The sequence below is a fragment of the Pongo pygmaeus genome, chromosome 23, assembly GCF_028885625.2.
Source record: "Pongo pygmaeus isolate AG05252 chromosome 23, NHGRI_mPonPyg2-v2.0_pri, whole genome shotgun sequence".
NCBI classification, from domain to species: domain Eukaryota; kingdom Metazoa; phylum Chordata; class Mammalia; order Primates; family Hominidae; genus Pongo; species Pongo pygmaeus.
Genome location: NC_085931.1, coordinates 27,969,152 through 27,989,200, shown reverse-complemented (window position 1 = coordinate 27,989,200; position 20,049 = coordinate 27,969,152). Strand labels below are relative to the sequence as shown.

The 20,049-nt window shown below is 47.2% G+C and overlaps 1 protein-coding gene across 7 annotated transcripts in view; it reads right to left on the bottom strand.

Moving 5' to 3' along the window:
• Positions 1–3,129: 3,129 nt before the first annotated feature.
• Positions 3,130–20,049, bottom strand: part of LOC129023177 (chromatin remodeling regulator CECR2) — a 197,368-nt gene continuing 180,448 nt past the window's right edge. For 4 of the 7 annotated variants that reach the window (XM_054469699.2, XM_063663302.1, XM_063663305.1 and 1 more), the window contains 5 exons: positions 18,975–19,103; positions 17,937–18,783; positions 11,679–13,098; positions 9,110–9,221; positions 3,130–8,413 (listed from right to left, as the gene is read on the bottom strand). In XM_054469699.2, coding sequence (XP_054325674.2) covers positions 8,408–8,413; positions 9,110–9,221; positions 11,679–13,098; positions 17,937–18,783; positions 18,975–19,103 — 2,514 coding nt within the window. In that variant the 3' untranslated portion in view covers positions 3,130–8,407. The remainder of the gene's footprint in view (positions 8,414–9,109; positions 9,222–11,678; positions 13,099–17,936; positions 18,784–18,974; positions 19,104–20,049) is intronic. The other 3 variants (XM_054469700.2, XM_063663303.1, XM_063663304.1) reach the window with 3 other exon arrangements.

Below are 20,049 nucleotides of genomic sequence, written 5' to 3'. Positions count from 1 at the left end.
CAGTAACACGAATTGGTTTAGAGACAAGAGACGTTATCTTTAACAAGAGAAGCACCTATGGATGTCTCCAAATGTCAAAATAGAAAGTTGATCAGAACTTTTGAGACTAATCTACAGTAACAATGTATAGCTTCCTATCTCCCTAAATCTTGCCCGAGTAGCTTTTATGCTTTTAAGAAGCTCACTGCGTAGGATTATCTGTGTAAGATATATTTACCCAGGATGCTTAACAAGTGTTAAATAATAACAGTTCCAAAAATAGAGCCACATTTATACTGCCTACTGCACTGTTTTGAAACAGTTAACCAGTGGAAGATGCTAACTTTTGGTACATATATTTGTTGCTGGTTTTGGCCCGAAGAAGATAAATCTGGAGGTACTCTAAATGGCTAAGTTCCTTATAAAAAAATAAAGGCCGGGTACAGTGGCTCACGCCTGTAATTCCTAGCACTTCGGGAGGCTGAGGCAGGCGGATCACTTGAGCTCAGTTCTAGACCAGCCTGGGCAACATCATGAGACAAAAAATTAGCTGGGTGTGGTGGGGTGCCCCTTTAGTCCCAGCCGCTTGGGAGGCTGTGGTGGGAGGACTGCTTGAGCCCGGGAGGTTGAGGCTGCAGTGAGCTGAGACTATGCCACTGCACCCAGCCTGGGCAACAGAGTGAAACCCTTTCTCAAGAGAAATTAAAGCCTATCAATAGCTAAATATGTCAAAAAACCATTCTGGCCTTTGTTTGGTGAGGAATTCATGTCATGGTAGGAGGAAATCTGAAAGTCAGGAATCAAAGTTTGCATGCATTTTAAGGGTGTGCTACTGATATGCACAGAAAGTGGGTTTGCTAATGCCATCCCAGCCACTGATGCAGCTGGACTGGGCTCTAGGAAAGCTGACAGGACAGTGAAGGAAGCCAGGCCAGAGTGGTGCTCCTCCCACCCACTGGGAGAATCCATCGAGATGCACAATTTGAGTAGCATCATGTCTGATCCGGGGTTTACTAGTGATTTTTTTTTTTTTTTTTTTTAAGACAGGATCTCACACTCTTGCCCAGGCTGGAGTGCAGTGGTACGATCTCTGCTCACTGCAACCTCTGCCTGCAGGGTTTAAGCAATTCTCCTGCCTCAGCCTCCCGAGTAGCTGGGATTACAGGCGCCTGCCACTGTGCCCGGCTAATTTTTGTATTTTTAGTAGAGACGGTTTCACCATGCTGGCCAGGCTGATCTCAAACTCCTGACATCAAGTGAGCCACCGTGCCCAGTCTGATTTTTCACTTTAAAGTTGATTTTTGTTTTGTTTCAGAAATTATACTGAAATGCAACTACTAAACAAGAAAGTATGGTTGGCATAAAATGTTTTATCGGAGAAACACTTTTCATGGGAGAATAATTGAACAGTTTTTAAATAGTAGCAGGATAAAAGGCTCGAAAGTTTGTTAGCCAATAACAACAGAGTATCAGTGGGGACAATCAGACACCAAACAACTGGAGGTTAAAAAGAGAGTGAACAGATCACTGCCTAGAAAGCATGAGTTTGGAAATGGGTACTAATTGTGGTTAAATTTTTAAGGAATGAGGATTACTTCCACAGCCAATTACAGATGCTCAACTTCCAGTGGGGTCACCTCCAGATAAACCCATCATGAGTTGAAAATATTGTCAGCTGAAAATGCACTGAATCCACCTAACATCACAGCTTAGCCTGCCTCAAGCGTGCTCAGCAAACTTATGCTAGCCCACAGTTGAGCCTCCTTTTTTATTTTTTTTTTGAGACGGAGTCTTCCTGTCGCTCAGGCTGGAATGCAGTGGTGCGATCTCGGCTTACTGCAACCTCTGCATCCCAGCTTCCAGCGATTCTCCTGCCTCAGCCTCCCGAGTAGCCAGGATTACAGGCACCCGCCAACACGCCCGGCTCATTTTTGTGTTTTTAGTAGAGGCAGGGTTTTGCCATGTTGGCCAGGCTGGTCTCGAACTCCTGAGCCCAGATGATCTGCCTGCCTTGGCCTCCCAGAGTGCTGGGATTACAGGCGTGAGCCAGCACACCTGGCCGAGCCTCCTTTATAATACAGTGTTGAATATGTCACGGAGTTTATTGAATACCGTACAGAAAGTGAAAGAGAATTGTTGTACGAGGACTCGAAGTACAGTTTCTACAGAATGTGTCTCATTTTCAAAAACTCCTAAGTTGAATGATCATTAAACTGGGACGGTCTGCATTTAAGGACAAAACAGGAGTTTTGGTGTCTTAAGACTGTAGCTAATCTCTAAGAATGTAGCTACTTTTTTTTTTGAGACAGAGTCTTGCTCTGTCGCCCAGGCTGGAGTGCAGTGGTGCGATCTCGGCTCACTGCAAGCTTTGCCTCCCGGGTTCATGCCATTCTCCTGCCTCAGCCTCCCGAGTAGCTGGGACTACAGGTGCCCGCCACCACGTCTGGCTAATTTTTTGTATTTTTAGTGGAGACGGGGTTTCACCGTGTTAGCCAGGATGGTCTTGATCTCCTGACCTCGTGATCCGCCCGCCTCGGCCTCCGAAAGTGCTGGGATTACAGATGTGAGCCACTGCGCCCGGCTGAATGTAGCTACTTTCAATCTGTTCTCCCAGTAACTGGAAATAAAACATAAATGACCTTGGCAGGTACAAAATTGCCCGCTTGCTCAGGCTGGAGCTCCCACTTCTGACCCTGTGCGTGCACAGCGGGCTCCAGGCTGGAGCTGCCCCACTGCCCCACTGTATACTCCTTTCCCATCCTAGGCACCCTAAAGCCTGGAAGGAGAGAAGTCGTGCACCCCAGGTATAGTAACCTTCTGAAAGCGGACGCCTTTACCAGTGAGATGCTGAGGGCCGGGCCAGCTTTGAGAGGATCAACTGTGAGGAGCGTTTTATCCCTGACATGGTTTAGAACTGCCAGTCAGCAGATGACTGTTTTGAAGTTCTCTGGAACCACATTCCTCTGTCCTGTGCACAGGACCCGTGCCCCGCCTCCATGGATTCTTGATGCATGAGAATGGATGACAGGTGGCATTTCAGCTGGTGGCCGTGTGGCCTAGTTCACGCCTTCGTCCTGATGGAAGTCTGGGTTTGCCCCGATATGGAAATGACACATGGACAGACACACACCACACACACAGGAGCCTTGCTATTTTAAGAATGTACTTTATACAAAATAACCAGTTCATATGGAAATAAATCTACAGACCTCCAAGGATCAAAAAGCTTTTTAAAAAGTTCTTTCAAAAAATTATCCAACACACAATATTGAACTAACTGTTGAGGTAAGTGTCGCTCTCAGTGAAACAGGGAATCAGCAGACCACGACAAAATATACACAATATAAAAATAAATAGCATTCCCCTTTCCAGTACTGGCCAGAAGGTTCACACGGTTTCTGCTTTTGCAGCAGGAGCAGAGGCTCCGGACACTGTGTGCCAAGGCTGGTGGAGACTGACCTGGGCCCCAGGAGCTATGCACAAGGCAGGAAAGTGAGGTACCTGAGCCCTGGCTAGGGAAGGGAAGGGAAGGGAAGGGAAGGGGCCGCATGGTTTCCTGAACGGGGGTCAGCATTTCAATAACTTACGCAATATCCATACCCCTGTTCCCACCCCACCCACCCCTTTCAAAAACACAAGCAGGACAATCAGCTGCTCGTCAGCCGTTCTGACGTTAGAATTCAGTTAGTCCTCTCGTGCAGGACAAGAGGGAGAAACTAGGTAGGAAAAGGTCAAGCCGAGCCCGGAACAGTCCCTCCACACATCTGTCTAGCACAGAGTGGGATCAACATCCAGCCTGGAGACAAAGCTTGTGTCCCAGCTTAATTTAAAAAATGAAGGTCGGGTGTGGTGGCTCACGCCTGTAATCCCAGCACTTTGGGAGGCCAAGGCGGGTGGATCACCTGAGGTCAGGAGTTCGAGACCAGCCTGGCCAATATGGTGAAACCCCGCCTCTACTAAAAATACAAAAATTAGCTGGGCGTGGTCGTGCGCGCCTGCAGTCCCAGCTACTCGGGAGGCCGAGGCAGAAGAATCCCTTGAACCTGGGAGGTGGAGGTTGCAGTGAGCCGAGATCGCGCCATTGCACTCCGGTCTGGGGGACAAGAGCAAGACATCTCAAAAAAAAAGAAAGAAAGAAAAGAAAAGAAAAGAAAAAGAAAAATGGGATGCAGTAACATTTACCCAAACACTACTGTTCCAAGGGGAAAGTGCGTGAGGCTCAGTGTCCTATGGCTGCACGGCACAGAGTCCAACCCAAAAAAGAAACAGGGAGCCCAGCTTCACGTAGCAAATGGCAATCACATTCTTTGTGCCTATGCAGTGATGTGAGTCCACGAATAAAAGCCTCTGCATTCTCAACCGAAATAAGTATCCTTACTGAAGCTATTGTCCGGAGAGTCACCGGTGGAGACACCACACCCCAGGAGCCCCAGGATTGGGCAGTACATGGCTCACTAATATATGGGACTGATTTTCTGCAATGCGGGTCCACGGAGAATCGCAGAGGGTGAACTGACTGACAGACAAAGGGCAACAATGCTAGAAAACCTGCAGCCTTTCCTATGAAAACCAAGGTTCTCTGCAAGCAGGTTGGGGTTCTGACACTACTGAACTGTCCTCACCTTGTGACTAGAGGATTAAGCCTTCCTGTGAAATTTCAAATCAGGTCTTAAGAGGAGTGTAGTATTTACAGATTTCAATTTCCCTTAAAAAAAAAAATTGAACCAAGAAGTATGGATTGCAAGCTTGTTTCTGACAGCTGTGGTGACTGCAACACTGGGATTTTGTGGGCCTGGGATGGCATTTGCCAGCAGTAGGAATCAGCAAAAATAATATAATAACTATACAGCAGATACATGGCATGGGATAATGACACCAAATGCTTAGTCACAAGCAGCACTTTCAGGGAACAAGCCAGAGTAAATCGACATTTAAAGCTGAGGTCTGACTGAACTGAGGGGCACAAACTGCAGGTCTTAAGGTTTTCACTAAGCCTAATGAAGAGGAGCATGAGAAGGCCTTCTGAGAGCATCTGGCCCGGGCTCAGTGAGAAGATACAAACTGTTGATGAGCAGCTCGTGTGTACGGCCAGGTAAACTAAACCAACCTGATGAAGGCTGGTGATGAAGGAGAAGTGGAGGGGTGGGATGGAAAGTTACGTCAACAAGAATCCTGCAGGGTTCTTATTTATTCTCCACATTCATTCACTGTAACAAATTTCAGCCAATAGCTCCTGCTACCTTTTAACTGAGGGGAAAAAGTAGCTGAATTTAAAACTATTTTTTAATTCTGAGGGGAAAACAAACCCAGAATCCTCCCAAGAAGCTCATCTTTTCTTTCTCTTGGGCCTTAGGGACACAAGTTTCTAACTTATTAACAACTCTAATAAAGGTGACCCATGAGTGTTAAATCAAAGAGATGCGGTGGTATTTCCCATTCTCCATGTTCTCAGCTATCCCCATCCTCCTGGGGACCACTGAGAGTCGGCACGCTGACAAGGTGACAGTGACCCACAGGGTGAAATGTCCTTCTAGCTTGAGAGCAAACCTTTTCAGGACACCTTACACACTACTTCCTAATCATAACATATCACATAACCATCATTTTCCTAATGGAGAAGATGGCAAATGCATTTGCATCTGCTTTAAGACATTGCATCTGCTTAAGACACTTGGAAAGAGAAGTGCTAGAGGAGGAAGAAAAGGTGAGAAAAAGATGCTGCTTGGGGATGGGTGGACTAGGTGTTCACAGCAGCTCACGGTCCTGTGGATTCCTGCAACCTTGCAGCTCCAGACAGCTTATAGCAGATCTGCACTTCAAAGACCAGTGAAAGCTCAGGACACTCCCTGGACAATGGACGAAGCACTAGTACCTATAAGGCATGGACACATTCCCACACAGGATGCAGGAAGGCTGACAATTCTGCTGCTGTTGTTCTTGTTCACAGTGTTATAATACAGTAGCTCTATTTCCTATTGCTCTTCCTTAATATTTTCTGTCTAAAACCAAGAAGGGAGATTAAGGATAAAGGGATTTACTGACTTTTCCTGTATTGTTCACAGCATCACTCTAGCAACAGCTGATTGGGGTGGTCACTGGGAGAGGGAGGAGACAGGATTACCTGGAACAGTGCGCACACAACTGCTCAAGGACCACGAGGGCAGAAGGCAAGGGGGCAATGGCCCAATTGCTGCTTACAGCCACTCCCAGCCAGGCCCCTGGGGTTGTCATGGGGAGAGGCCCACGGTGACAGTGCTCCTGTTAAGGAGAAGTGAGGGGCCTCTGATTCAAACCAGCATTACCAGGAAAAGAGAAAGGCTGTCAGTGGCCAAATTCTCTGGGCCTAGACCAGGTCTAACCAGCTCCAAACTAGCTTTTTTCCTCTTCCCTGCGTCTGCACAAACACAGAAACTGAAGTAGTAATGCCCCATGTTAGCGGATACTAGCTAAAGGGCAGACCCATCCACAATCCTTCTGTCCTCTTCACTCTTCTAAACCAGGTTGTGCCAGTGGTAGGTTTCTAACAAGAATTAGGATCCAGTGAGAACACAGGCTCAAAACTCAATCTACTTGCAAATACATCAAATTTAAAATTAAAACCTCTGTGAGAGAAAATCTGTATTTTTGTGCATTATACCTTAGAGGCACCTGTGTTCCCTACTCAACTCTCAAATCTGCCTGAACCACCAGGTTCAGCGTTTGTGTACGGATATGAACTTCCATCATCCTGGAACTGGTGTCTTGGCTTTCATTTCTCTATATCACGGATGCTTCCGATTAGCTTCCTTTTCCATGGACAGCATATGTTTAGCAAACTGTAAACATGACAGTTCCATGCTTCACTAGGAATCCTGGAATTGGAGGGAAACACTCTACTGGCCCCTCCCACAGGTGAATTTATAAGAAACTAGGGCGGATTAATATTTCATAGAAGCTCTTCTACTATCCCAAAAGCTTAAAAATATGCTAGTCTTTACAAAGACCTGTCATTTCTGTATTTTCCTTAGTTTTTTCTTTTGTGGGATATTCAAAAGTTTAAAACATGGGTCCTAACTTTGGTGACCTTTCAGCTAAAATCAAATACAGAATGCTAACGAGGGAGAATCCAGTGTAATTCAACTCTACAACTGTAATAAAGTAATTTAATACTGTAAAATGGTTTCCTATCACAGATACAACAAATAATTCCAAGAACTTGTTCTTGATAGCTATTTTAAATCACCATGACTGATTTTACTATGATTCACTTAAAACGAATAAAAACTATATATACCGAAATATTCCTAAATTCAAACTGTAAATCTATAGAATACATTTTTCCTATTCAAACCTGTGCAATTCTTTATTGATACTAAAATATACAAACCTGAGTAGTCACTTCCACAAAATGTGATTCGTGCCAGAAAGCTGTGTGTGGTGCCTTCTAGATCACAGTCCTGTCAGGGAGGTCTGTGATGAGGACGATTCATCTTCTAATACGTGAAACGCTCTAGTGATCCCAATTCCTCATACTGGTTTACAACTACTCGGTAGGGCTGGTGGCAAAATCAGGAAGGAACCCCACTTTCTCAAACCCAGGATTTGGGCCACCAGCACGAGAGGAGCCTGTCTTCCGGGCTGAAGCTTCTAGTAGTCCCCTGAGAGCACTCTGCCTCCAACGGAGACACCAGGTGCTTAGGGGACAGGTGTTCTCTCTCAGGCTGACTGGAAGGAAGGAAGGCCTTTAGCTATTCTGAAGGCTGGCTGGCCACTAAGGAAACACAGTGACATATTACAAGATCAAACCTTTCCTGCCCTCATCTCCGGCTCCCAGAAGTATTCAGTGTGACATGATTGTAAACAGATAAAAATCACTCCAGTGCTGTGTGCCCACCAGTTAGGACCCCCATTTCTTCCGCATCCCCACCCACCCTTCCCACTTTATGTACAATACATTCACCACCAACAAAAATTATTTTAAAAGGCAACATGAAAATTCTGTAAACTGGACCCAGCTCCAAAACCATTAATACTAAGAGTAGTCCCTTCCCCAAATATATACCTGAGTTTAGCTGCTCATCAAAGTTTAAAAGCACCACTCCATTCTTGAGTATACCCCCTCCCCCAAGTTTAAAGTGATTTTCCCTGAAAAGTGTCTCAGGATTTGGAAAAGTCGTCATTAACTCCACGTTCGTTAGTTTTGCCTGACTGTCTACATCAGCTGTGCAAGAGATCCCTGGCCAAGGACCTTTGCAATCTGTGTGTCAGTCATCTAAGGAGTGTCCTTGTAGGGCCCGTGACTGGCTCCAGCTCAAGGATGGCACGAGTGGGTCACCGTGAAGAGGTGGAGCAGGTGACGGGAATAGAGCTGACAGGGCACTCCCCAGTTCTCCACGTTCCAGTCTTCGTGCGCAGCTTTCCATTGCTTGGGGCTCATTTCCTCCTTGGACTAGCTCTGAAAGAAACAAAGACATTTTAAACAAAAATAAAAATTGGGTTGTTAAAAAAAAAAAAAACAAACTTAAGTAAGCCAAAGAGTGTCCAAGCTCCTCATCTGTGAAAATGGCTTGATTCTGTTTCATCAGTTACAGTTTACTTCCAGAGAGTAGGTTCTAGAGTCCTGGACTTCTCAATTCAGATCCCAGTCCCAGTGCTTAACAGCAGTAGGACTTGCACACTGGGAAATGATCATGATGCAGCCAATGACAACTACTTTGTGGGGCTCAAGGGAAAGACTGCGTGGGAGAGAAGCACTGCACGAGACAACGCATGGCAGAGTAGCAGCCCTCAGAGGCAGCTATTACTACTCTAAACCCGCCAACTAGTCTCTCTCCAATGAGAAAGGTGGGAAGCATAAAACAGACAAGGGATCATGGCAGAAAAAATGTTTGCAGATGGCTTGGAAAAAATGAGGTTTAAATACTCACCAAACAGGTATACATTCCATATCACAATAGGAAAAAGGGACATGTGAGAGGTGACTTCCGAGGCCTCTTGCTCTTTTTCCAAGTGCCAAGGAAGCACGAGACAGGCAAAGTTCCTGTATCCACAGGATACCTTAAAACATTTTTTCAGAACAGCAAGGATGTCATATACATACTTCCTACCACCTGGAGGAAGAAGAACAGCTCTAATTTTTAGTGATTCTTACCTGATCCAGGGGAAGCGTTGGAGGCTTATGAGGCGGCAACTCCTCCTGTGATGTTGCTGCTGTGGGGGTCTTTGGGAACGAGGCCTGCGACTGGACCGGGTGCATCTGCATTCTACAGCCACGAGAAAGAAGCGATGAAGAATTAATGAAGACGTGTTAATGACAAAAGAAACAAGACACTGCAGTCACGAGGGTACTGCCTTCATCACCCCAGTGATCAGGCCTGGAATCATCCATACTGGGACAACTCGACATTCTGGGCCTGCTGGTGCAGTAAGTGGCACGCACACGCACCACCTGTGTATACTCCTGAAAAAGTGTTTAATCTATTTTTTTTCTTTTAGAGACAGGGTCTTGCTCTGTCACCCTGCTAGAGTGTAGTGGCAGGATCATGGTTTACTGCAGCCTCAGTCTTCTGGGCTCAAGTGCTCCTCCTGCCTCACCTTCCTGAGTAGTGTGTGCTACCATGCCTGGCTAAGTTCTTTATTTTCACTAGAGACAGGATCTTGCTATGTTGCCCAGGCTGGTCTCAAACTCCTGAGCTTAAGCAATCTTGCTGCCTCAGCCCCCGAAAGTGCTGGGATTATAGGTATGAACCACTGCACCTCGCACAAGAGTTTCATCTAAACACAAGGAGACTGTGTGATGAATCTAGAATCTGTAACACTCTCCATGATAACTGGCCTGGACTCTTTGGAAAACAAAACAAAGATATGACAACTGCTATAAATTAAGAGACTAAACAGACAGAGCAGCCAAATGCAAATCCATGAGCCTTGATTGGATCCTTTATCAGAAAAAAAAAAACAATAAAAATAAAACACAAAGAAATGGCTCTAAAAGACACTCTGGGGACAATTGAGGAAACAGAAATAAAAACTCTATTAGATACTGTTATTTGCCTTGAGTGTGGTAATCATTTTGAAATTGTGATCCAAGAGAATGTCCATTCTTAGGAGATGCATGCTCAAGTATTGAGGGGTTAAGGGCCATGATGTCTACAATTTACTTTCCAACAGCTTAGGAAAAAAAGTAAAGAAAAGAAAACAGGTATTTAGAGACATATAAAGCAAACATGACAAAATGTTAAATAGTAGAGATGGTCTAGCAGTAAGACGACAGGATGGCACTGAGAAGGGGCACACTGGTTTTTCTGCTGAATGGTACTGGTTTCAAAGATTACGCTTCATAACTTTTTTTTTTTTTTTTGAGACAGAGTCTCGCTCTGTTGCCCAGGCTGGAGTGCAGTGGCTTGATCTTAGCTCACTGCAAGCTCCGCCTCCCAGGTTCACGCCATTCTCCTGCCTCAGCCTCCTGAGTGGCTGGGACTACAGGCACCCACCACCATGCCCGGTTAATTTTTTGTATTTTTAGTAGAGACGGGGTTTCACCGTGTTAGCCAGGATGGTCTCAATCTCCTGACCTCGTCATCTGCCCGCCTCGGCCTCCCACACGCATTACAGGCGTGAGCCACCGCGCCTGGCCGCTTCATAACTTTCATTTGTATATATCGATTTGAAAACTTCCCGGATGGCAGATCACCTAACTGGATCTGGAGAACAACACTACACAAGCATGTGTGAAAGAAGTCTCATGGGGACTTGTTTGCATTCTGGATAAACCGTTTTCTCATTCAATGATAGGGTAAGAAATGAGAGGTATGTAGTAAAACTTCAATACTACATATGATGTCCTCTTCTACTCCTGGGTAGGCCTTTTTTTTTTTTTTTTTACCTTGGTCAGAGTGTCTCCACACGGCAGCAATGTTGACACAGGCTTGCTTACAGCTCTCAAACTGTGGTTATTAAGTTTATAGTATCATACAAAACTCAGCCAGGTATGGTGGCGGGCACCTGTAATCCCAGCTACTTGGGAGGATGAGGCAGGAGAATCGCTTGAACCCGGGAGGCAGAGATTGCAGTGAGCAGAGATCGTACCACTGCACTCCAGCCTGGGCCACAGAGCGAGACTTAATCTCAAAAAAAAAAAAATAAATAAATAAATAATAAAAAAGTTTACAATATCAAAATCTAAATCAGTCATTTAAATGCCAGTTCATTTTCATGAGGGGAAAAAATTTCAAAGATAAAGTTGGGCTCTAAGTCTAATACCTTCCTACAGAGTGTGCAACATCAATAATTCACGTTTTTGTTCCTAGACCATTAACTGTTATCTTTATCTCTAAGGCCATTTTTCTGTTTAAAATGAACATCCAGGCCAGGCGTGGTGGCTCATGCCTGTAATCTCAGCACTTTGACAGGCTGAGGCAAGAGGATGACTTGCGCACAGGAGACTAAGACCAGCCTGGGCAACACGGTGAAACCCTACCTCTACAAAAAAAAAAAAAAAAAAAAAAGTTAGCTGGGTGTGGTGGCACATGTGTAGTCCCAGTTACTTAAACAGCTGATGCAGGAGGATCCTTGAGCCTGGGAGGTCGATGCCGCCGTGAGCCATGATCACACCACTGCACTCCAGCCTGGGTGACAAAGTGAGACTCTGTCTCAAAAATAAACACATAAAATAAACATCTGTTCTTTCTTCAGGGGGAAAAGCCTGAACGCAATCTTACCCTGATGGTCTGTACATTTCCTGGAAAGGTCCTCTTATTCCACTTCTAGTGCCAATTTGTTCCATCATCACAGCTTGAAAGTGACCCAGGCCCTCTTCCTGGCAGCGATAGATGGGACCCTCCTGAGAGAGGCCGTTGGGCTGGGTGGCCCCTGGGTGGTGAGGTGGGTGGGCAGCCACAGGGGAAGAGTAAGCCCTGGGCTGAAAGTGACTGGCCGGCCGCTGAGGGGTATAGGGAGGCCCCGTCTGCAGCATCACACCGTGGGGTGGAAACGCAGATGAACCAAATCCCATTCCTGAACTCAGAGGCGGAGGAGGAGTTCCATAGAGATACTCGCTGGCTGACAACGAGCTCTGCCGCTTGGTAGCTGCGTTATGGTTGTCCAGGTCTAAAAATTCTTTGGGACTCTCTGGCCTCTCCATAGATTCATCCAGCTTCTCTTCCTCTGGACCAGGATTCTGCCCGTCATTTGGGACTTTAGCAGCCACTGCAACCATACGGGTTGGAGAAGTTAAGGCAGCATTCAGTGTCTCACAGCCTTGCAGACTGGCCATGGCATTCTTATCTGAGAAGAGGGACCTCGGTGTGGGAGGCTGGCTGGCTGGGGGTCCGCTTGGGCTTCCCTGGGGATGGAGAGGTCTCTGCCAGTCAGAAAAGCTCTGTGGACAGGCATAGTAAGGAGTTCGCTGATAGTGGTGGTAGGAAGGCTGCGGCGGTGGGTGATAGGAATACCTCATTCCTTGTGGGGGGCGATACCGGGGAAAGCCTCCAGAATGTGGGTGGTTAGACTGAAAGCCCCTTGGGGGAAAATGCTGGGGATGGGATGCTGGGGACTTCCCTCCCATCACAGGGCCCACACCCTGCAGGCCTGGACTGATGTGGTAATGGGCAGCTGAATTCGGGTACTCCAGGCCAGGCATATACAGGGGGGAAAACTGGCTCACAGTGCCTCCCGTCAAACCGGGGTCTGTGCTGGGCGGCGTCGCTGCGTTCTGTCCCGTGCATGGCATGGTTTCCTGCAACGTTCTGCCTCTGGGGCAGAGCAGCTTTTCGGAACCACTGCTACCAAGGCCCTTCCCCTCTGATCCGCAAGGAGATGCTTCCCCAATGACTCCGTTCTCGGGTAGAGTGCCCCTGTCTGCCACCGTGGAGAGGTCTCTCATGCACCCTTGGGCGGCTGGGCCAGGGTAGCTGCTATCCGAGGGCCAGGGATTCTTGCCCTTCGTTGCTTTACAGTTGTCCACAGGTTCGGAGGAGCTGCTTTTGAGCTCCGGGCCCACTGTTTCCCTTTCTTGTGGTGAGCTCTGCCTGGTACAGTCAGTCTGCAGGGGAGGTGTGGGGTGAGGTAGCTGTTTGAGGTAGACCCCCTCTGAAGTACCAACACTTGGTGGTTTCTCTTCAAGGCCAGGCAACGGCTCTGCTGCAACAACAACAACAACAAAAAAAAAAAAAAAAAAAAAGGAGAAAAAATAATTCAGTAGCTGAAATGGCAGTATTAATGTGAAGAACATGCCTGAGTCAGATTAAGGTGGATGTGTGGTGATTCAAGCCCCACCTGGAAATTGTTTGAGTCCCTGAAAGAGGTCAGGACATTGGGGTCCCTGTACACTTCATTTCACCCCTTTCATGGACACAAAGGTAAAACCTAGCACCTCTACAGCCACTCTTACGGTGGGCCGGAGAACGGAAATGTCCTTAACCATGGGTTGTCCGATTCGTAAGGGGCTGAGAGACGGCTTGTGGCTCACGGACTCTAGGCAGGTGCATGTGAAACACACTGGGAGGGGATGGTTGTCATCAGAATCGCTGGCCATGCTGGGAAGCTCTAAAATGGGACGCAACAAGAAAGAACAGGGCATGATGGGCGCTCGGGAAGGCCAAACGCCTCGCTTCTGCTCCACGAGAATAAAAGCTCCACAGGAGGGACTTCTCCGTCTCACTGTCCTCTCGGTTCATGCACACAGACTCAATCACATTGCTGAATGAATACATTCACTTTGTCTGCATGTCTTGAAGACAAGATGCCTACAACATGAAACTCAAAAGGCATCTTTAGGGGCCGGGCGCGGTGGCTCACGCCTGTAATCCCAGCACTTTGGGAGGCCGAGGCGGGCAGATCACGAGGTCAGGAGATGGAGACCATCCTGGCTAACACGGTGAAACCCTGTCTCTACTAAAAACTATAAAAAATTAGCTGGGTGTGGTGGCGGGCGCCTGTAGTCCCAGCTATTCGGGAGGCTGAGGCAGAATGGCGTGAACCCGGGAGGTGGAGATTGTAGTGAGCTGAGATTGTGCCACTGCACTCCAGCCTGGGCGACAGAGTGAGACTCCATCTCAAAAAAAAAAAAAAAAAAAAAAAGAGGCATTTTTAACATATTATGGAAATTTACTAAGCCCAATCAAATTAATTAGACTCCTATGCTTGTTTACATCCTCAGAATTCTTTAACTTACTATTCAACCTAAAAATAAGGTCTCAGCTAAGACTACAATATACAATAGTGTGTAAGTGTGTATATATATCTATATAAAATAATCTTATAATCTTTTTTTTTTTCTTTTTTTGAGGCAGAGTCTCACTCTGATGCCCAGGCTGGAGTGCAGTGGCATGATCTTGGCTCACTGCAACCTCTGCCTCCTGGGTTCAAGTGATTCTCAAGACCCGGACTCCCAAGTGGCTGAATTTACAGGCCTGCACCACCACGCCTGGCTAATTTTTGTATTTTTAGTAGAGACAAGATTTCACCATGTTGGCCAGGCTGGTCTCAAACTCCCGACCTCAGGTGATCCACCCACCTCAGCCTCCCAAAGTGCTGGGATTACAGGTGTGAGCCACCACGCCCAGCCAAAATAATCTTTTTATTATCTTTCTAGGAGGACAGTTGTCCAGGTGTGATCAAATTACCATCCTGGTAACAGATCTGAAGGACAAGGTTAGAGATTCTTAACAACTTTTAAAGAGCTATTAACATAGCTCAGGCTACTTGAAGCTGGCCCTAAAGGTCAGTGGTACAAATTATACAAAGTGAAAAACTGTACTTTTCATTATTCAGCCAACATTAAACTTAGCAACCAGACTTAACTAAACAGGATTCTTGTAAAGCTCTGAATTCCAGAACTTACTTGAAATCAATATTAGAAAATTCTGCTAGAGGTTGTGTTAACAAAGTAGGACTTTCCACAAAAGAAATAGTAAAAGGTTTTTTTTCCCTAACCATTTTTTTTCTTTTTTTTTGAAGAGCTGGAGTTTCAACTCTGTCGCCCAGGCTGGAGTGTAGTGGTGTGATCATGTCTCACTGAAACCTCAAACTCCAGGGTTCAAGCAATCCTTCCACTTCAGACTCCCAAGTAGTTGGGATTACAGGTATGAGAAACAAAAATTTAAATGAGTTCTAACCCTACCATCAATTTAATATGGAATTTATTTTTTTTTTTTTTGAGACGGAGTCTTGCTCTGTTGCCCAGGCTGGAGTGCAGTGATGTGATCTTGGCTCACTGCAACCTCAGCCTCCTGGGTTCAAGCGATTCTCCTGCCTCAGCCTCCCGAGTAGCTGGGATTACACGCACCCACCACTGTTCCCGGCTGATTTTTGTATTTTTAGTAGAGACGGAGTTTCACCATGTTGGCCAGGCTGGTTTTGAACCCCTAACCTTGTGATCCACCCGCCTTGGCCTCCCAAAGTGCTGGGATTACAGATGTGAGCCACCGCGCTAGGCTAGGAATCTATTATCTTAAGTCCAAGTGTGTCCATTCTCCTGCCAGGAACTGAAGAAAATTACATGCATGCTATATATTTATCCTAGAAATAAGCATTAATTGCAAAGTATTTTTTTTCCATTTTCTCCCCTAGTTTAATGATTATTCCTCTTAAACAGCATTTCTTTTTTTTTTTTGAGACGGAGTCTCCCTCTTTTGTCTAGGCTGGAGTGCAGTGGCGTGATCTTGGCTCACAGCAAGCTCCGCCTCCCGGGTTCAAGTGATTCTCATGACCCAGCCTCCCAAGTGGCTGAACTTACAGGCCTGCACCACCACGCCCGGCTAATTTTTGTATTTTTAGTAGAGGCAAGATTTCACCATGTTGGCCAGGTTGGTCTCAAACTCCCAGCCTCAGGTGATCCACCCGCCTCAGCCTCCCAAAGTGCTGGTATTACAGGTGTGAGCCACCGCGCCTGGCCTAAACGGTATTTCTAAGAAACTGCTTCAAAATTTGCTAGATCTCACTATTGGCCATTCTTAATAAATCCAGGTATGTATCCAAGGAACAGAAATTCACTTGGTAACTTTCAAGATGGTATTTTTTTCTTTTTTGAGACACGGTTTTGCTCTGTTGCCCAGGATGGAGTACAGTGATGCAATCATAGCTCACTGTAGCCTTGACCTCCCTGGGTTCAGGTGATCCTCCCACCTCAGCCTCCCAAGTAGCTGGGACTATAGGCATGAACCACTTTTTTTTTGAGAAAGAGTCTCACTTTGTGGCCCAGGCTGGAATGCAGTGGTGTAATCTTGGTTCACTGCAACCTCTGCCTCCCGGGTTCAAGTGATTCTCCTGCCTCAGCCTCCTGAGTAGCTGGGACTACAGGCAACTGCCACCATGCCTGGCTAATTTTTGTATTTTAAGTAAAATGGGTTTCACCATGTTGGGCAGGCTGGTCTTGAACTCCTGACCTCAGGTGATCTGCCTGCCTTGGCCTCCTAAAGTGCTGGAATTACAGGCATGAGCCACCACGCCTGGCTAATTTTTTAACTTTTTTTTTTTTTTTGAGATGGAGTCTCGCTCTGTCGCCCAGGCTGGAGTGCAGTGGCGTGATCTCAGCTCACTGCAACCTCTGCCTCCCAGGTTCACACCATTCTCCTGCCTCAGCCTCCTGAGTAGCTGGGACTACAGGCGCCCGCCACCACGCCCGGCTAATTTTTTGTATTTTTAGTAGAGATGGGGTTTCACCACGTTGGCCAGGATGGTCTCAATCTCCTGACCTTGTGATCTGCCTGCCTTGGCCTCCCAAAGTGCTGGGATTACAGGCGTCAGCCACTGCGCCCAGCCATTTTTTAATGTTTTAGTAGAGACAGTCTCACTCTCTTGCCCAGGCTGGTCTCGAACTCCTGGGTTCAAGTGATCCATTGGCCTTGGCCTCCCAAAATTCTGGGACTGCAGGCGTGAGCCACCAAAACCACTGCCCGGCTGACAGTACTTTTTTAGAGGAACTATGATGCAGTGAGTAAAGCATGGATGCTGGATCTAGTCTGTCTGGGCCCAAATCTCAGCTCTGCTACTTACTAGCTGGCTGAGAGCAAATAATCTAACATTTCCATGCCTTGGATTTTTCATCTGTAAAAACGAGGATGGTAACAGTAGCTATCTCAAAGGCTTGTTCTGAGAATAAATGAGTTAATGTATAAAAGTCTCAGGAAGGCTCATGCCTATAATCCTAGCATTTTGGGAGGCCAAGGCAGGCGGATCACCTGAGGTCAGACCTTCAAGACCAGCCTGGCCAACATGGTGAAACCTTGTCTGTACTAAAAATATAAAAACTAGCCGGGTGTGGTGGCATGCACCTGTAATCCCAGCTACTCAGGAGGCTGAAGCAGGAGAACTGCTTGAACCTGGGAGGCAGAAGTTGCAGTCAGCCGAGATCATGCCACTCCACTCCAGCCTGGGCAAGAGTGAGACTCTGTCTCAAAAAAAAAAAAAAAAAAAGTCTCAGGAGGAGCGCCTGGCCCAGCAAGCACCCACCTGTGCAGAGTCAAAATTATGACCAGAAATGGGATCGATAGATCAAGAGAAGGACTGTGATTGGCCCAAATCTGAGAAGTTCAAGAAAGAGAAGCTGGGAAGGCCGGGCCCGGTGGGCCTGTAATCCCAGCACTTTGGGAGGCCGATGGGGGCAGATCACAAGGTCACGAGATTGAGACCATCCTGGCTAACATGGTGAAACCTCGTTGCTACTAAAAATACCAAAAAATTAGCCAGGAGTGGTGGCAGGCGCCTGTAGTCCCAGCCACTAGGGAGGCTGAGGCAGGAGAATGGCGTGAACCCGGGAGGCGGAGCTTGCAGTGAGCCGAAATCGCACCACTGCACTCCAGCCTGGGCGACAGAGTGAGACTCTGTCTCAAAAAAAATAAATAAATAAAAATATAAAAAAATAAAATAAAAAAAGAAAGAGAGGCTGAGAACCAGATTACACTTGGTTTGATATGCTGTGTAAAAAGATTACTCATGAAACAAGAGCTTAAAGAGCCCAAAGTGACAGTGTAAATTACCTTGGTCATTCTCAGGCTCTTGTGTTTCACTGTTCTCCGGTGCCCTCCCAGGGTTGCCCAGGGCAGGCTTGGGGGCTGACACAGTGACCGACATTGGGTGAGCTACCTGTGGAAAAGGGCCAGGTAAACGGGGGGGTGCAGGCTGGTGGGGGTGGTAAGGCACACCTGGGGGGCAGACGCGGGAGGAGAGCTGCTGCATCGCTATCATCTCTGGGCTGTCCATCATGGAGTCCCCGCCCTGCACCCCCCGCAGAGCCTGGGCAGGCGCTCCAAACAAAGAACTGGGTGCTGGCACTGGAGGTGGCTGTAACCGATGTCCAGCAGACTTGCAGGGCGGTCGCATGTACCCTGAGGAAGGAACTCCATGAGGTAGGAAGCCTGATTGTTCAGTCCACTGGTTGGGGGGGACAGGGGGTCTCATGACCCGGGAATCCATCACGTGACCGAGAGTGCGAGGCTGGTGAGAGGGTCCTGGCCCCAGGTGGGGCTTCTCATCTGGGCCCAGGGGTCCTTGGTTCGTAGCACCGTGGTTCCCATTCCAGACGGCAGAGTGTACTCGATTCAGGTACTTGTACGATCGATACATGTGGCTGGGAGGAATTTCTGAGCTTTCAGGAAAGTCTGGTGGCCGGGCTGGAGCCCCCCCATGCCGGGGAGGAATGAATCCTGGCTGGAACTGAGCTGGAGCATACACGCTTCCATCCTGACTTGGGCCACTTATCTGCCCAAGCTGCAAGGATCCAGGGTGTGGGCCCATGTTAGAAAGGTGTGTCAGCCCCCCGCACATTTGCTTCTCTTCGGGTGTGCCTAGCCTGGGTCCTCGGAGGCTGTTAATTCCAACTGGAGGCTGGCAACGAGAAAAGGCAGCACAGTTAACCAGACTCACAGAATAAGGCACACTTTGTGACATGCTTCTCTATGGGAACAGACTCTTTGGGAAAGGAGGCAATGAATGACATTTAACCTGGAAAGAGACTTTTTCTCTGAAACGTACCTATGGGACCCCCTGCACCTGCACCTCCAGAGTAGGCTGCTTACCTGCATGGTGAAAGGCTGACGCTGCTGCACAGGCTCCCCGGGGTGTGGCTCCGGGACTCCAGAGGAGCCGTACAAGGTGGCAGGATCTGATCCTCGCAGAGGGCCAAATGTTCCTGGTACTGCTGGCCTCTGCAGCACATTGAACAAAGCAAGAAGAGGAAAAAGGAAAGGCACAGACTTCAGGTTGACAACAAGGGTTTTCCTGAAGATGAGCGTTCTACTAAAATAAAACAGACGACTAAACCTCAGCTGGAGACAGGGAGACTGTGAACACACGTGCTCACCCGCATCAGGGTTTGCCCATGAGCCCGAAGCAACTTCCCTCTCCAGGAGATGCAAGATTAAATCAGTGTTTCTCAATCTCTTTTTTATTACTCCTCCTCCCAAGGATCCATTTTAGCCGTTTCTCTCCAATTGCCTGCTACCATGAAATCTTATAATGTTGCAGATATACTGTACATTCATGTACTATATGTATACCTGTGCTTTATACAATAAAGATTACATTTTTTTTCTTTTTTTGAGACAGAGTCTCACTCTGTCGCTCAGGCTGGGGTGCAATGGCACGATCTCAGCTCACTGCAAACTCTGCCTCCTGGGTTCAAGCAATTCTTTTGCCTCAGCCTCCTGAGTAGCTGAGTAGTGCCACCACACCTAATTTTTGTATTGTTAGTAGAGACAGAGTTTCACCATGTTAGCTAGGATGGTCTTGAACTCTTGACCTCATGATCCGCCCACCGCAGCCTCCCAAAGTGCTGGGATTGCAAGAGTGGGCCACCGCGCCCGGCCAGATTACATATTTTTTAATCCAAATTTTTCCCACATTGAGAATACCTAATTCAAATGATTGAGAAAAAGGAGGATTCAGAATAAAGGGCTGGACACAGTGGCTCATGCTTATAATCCCAGCACTTTGGGAGGCTGAGGCGGAAGGACTGCTTGAGGCCAGGAATTTGAGACCAGCCTAGGCAACATAGCAACACTGTGTCTCTACTAAAAAGTAAACAAAATAAAATAAAATGAACGAAAGACTCACAGGGGAAAAGATTCCATACATACACAGAAGTATTTTGCA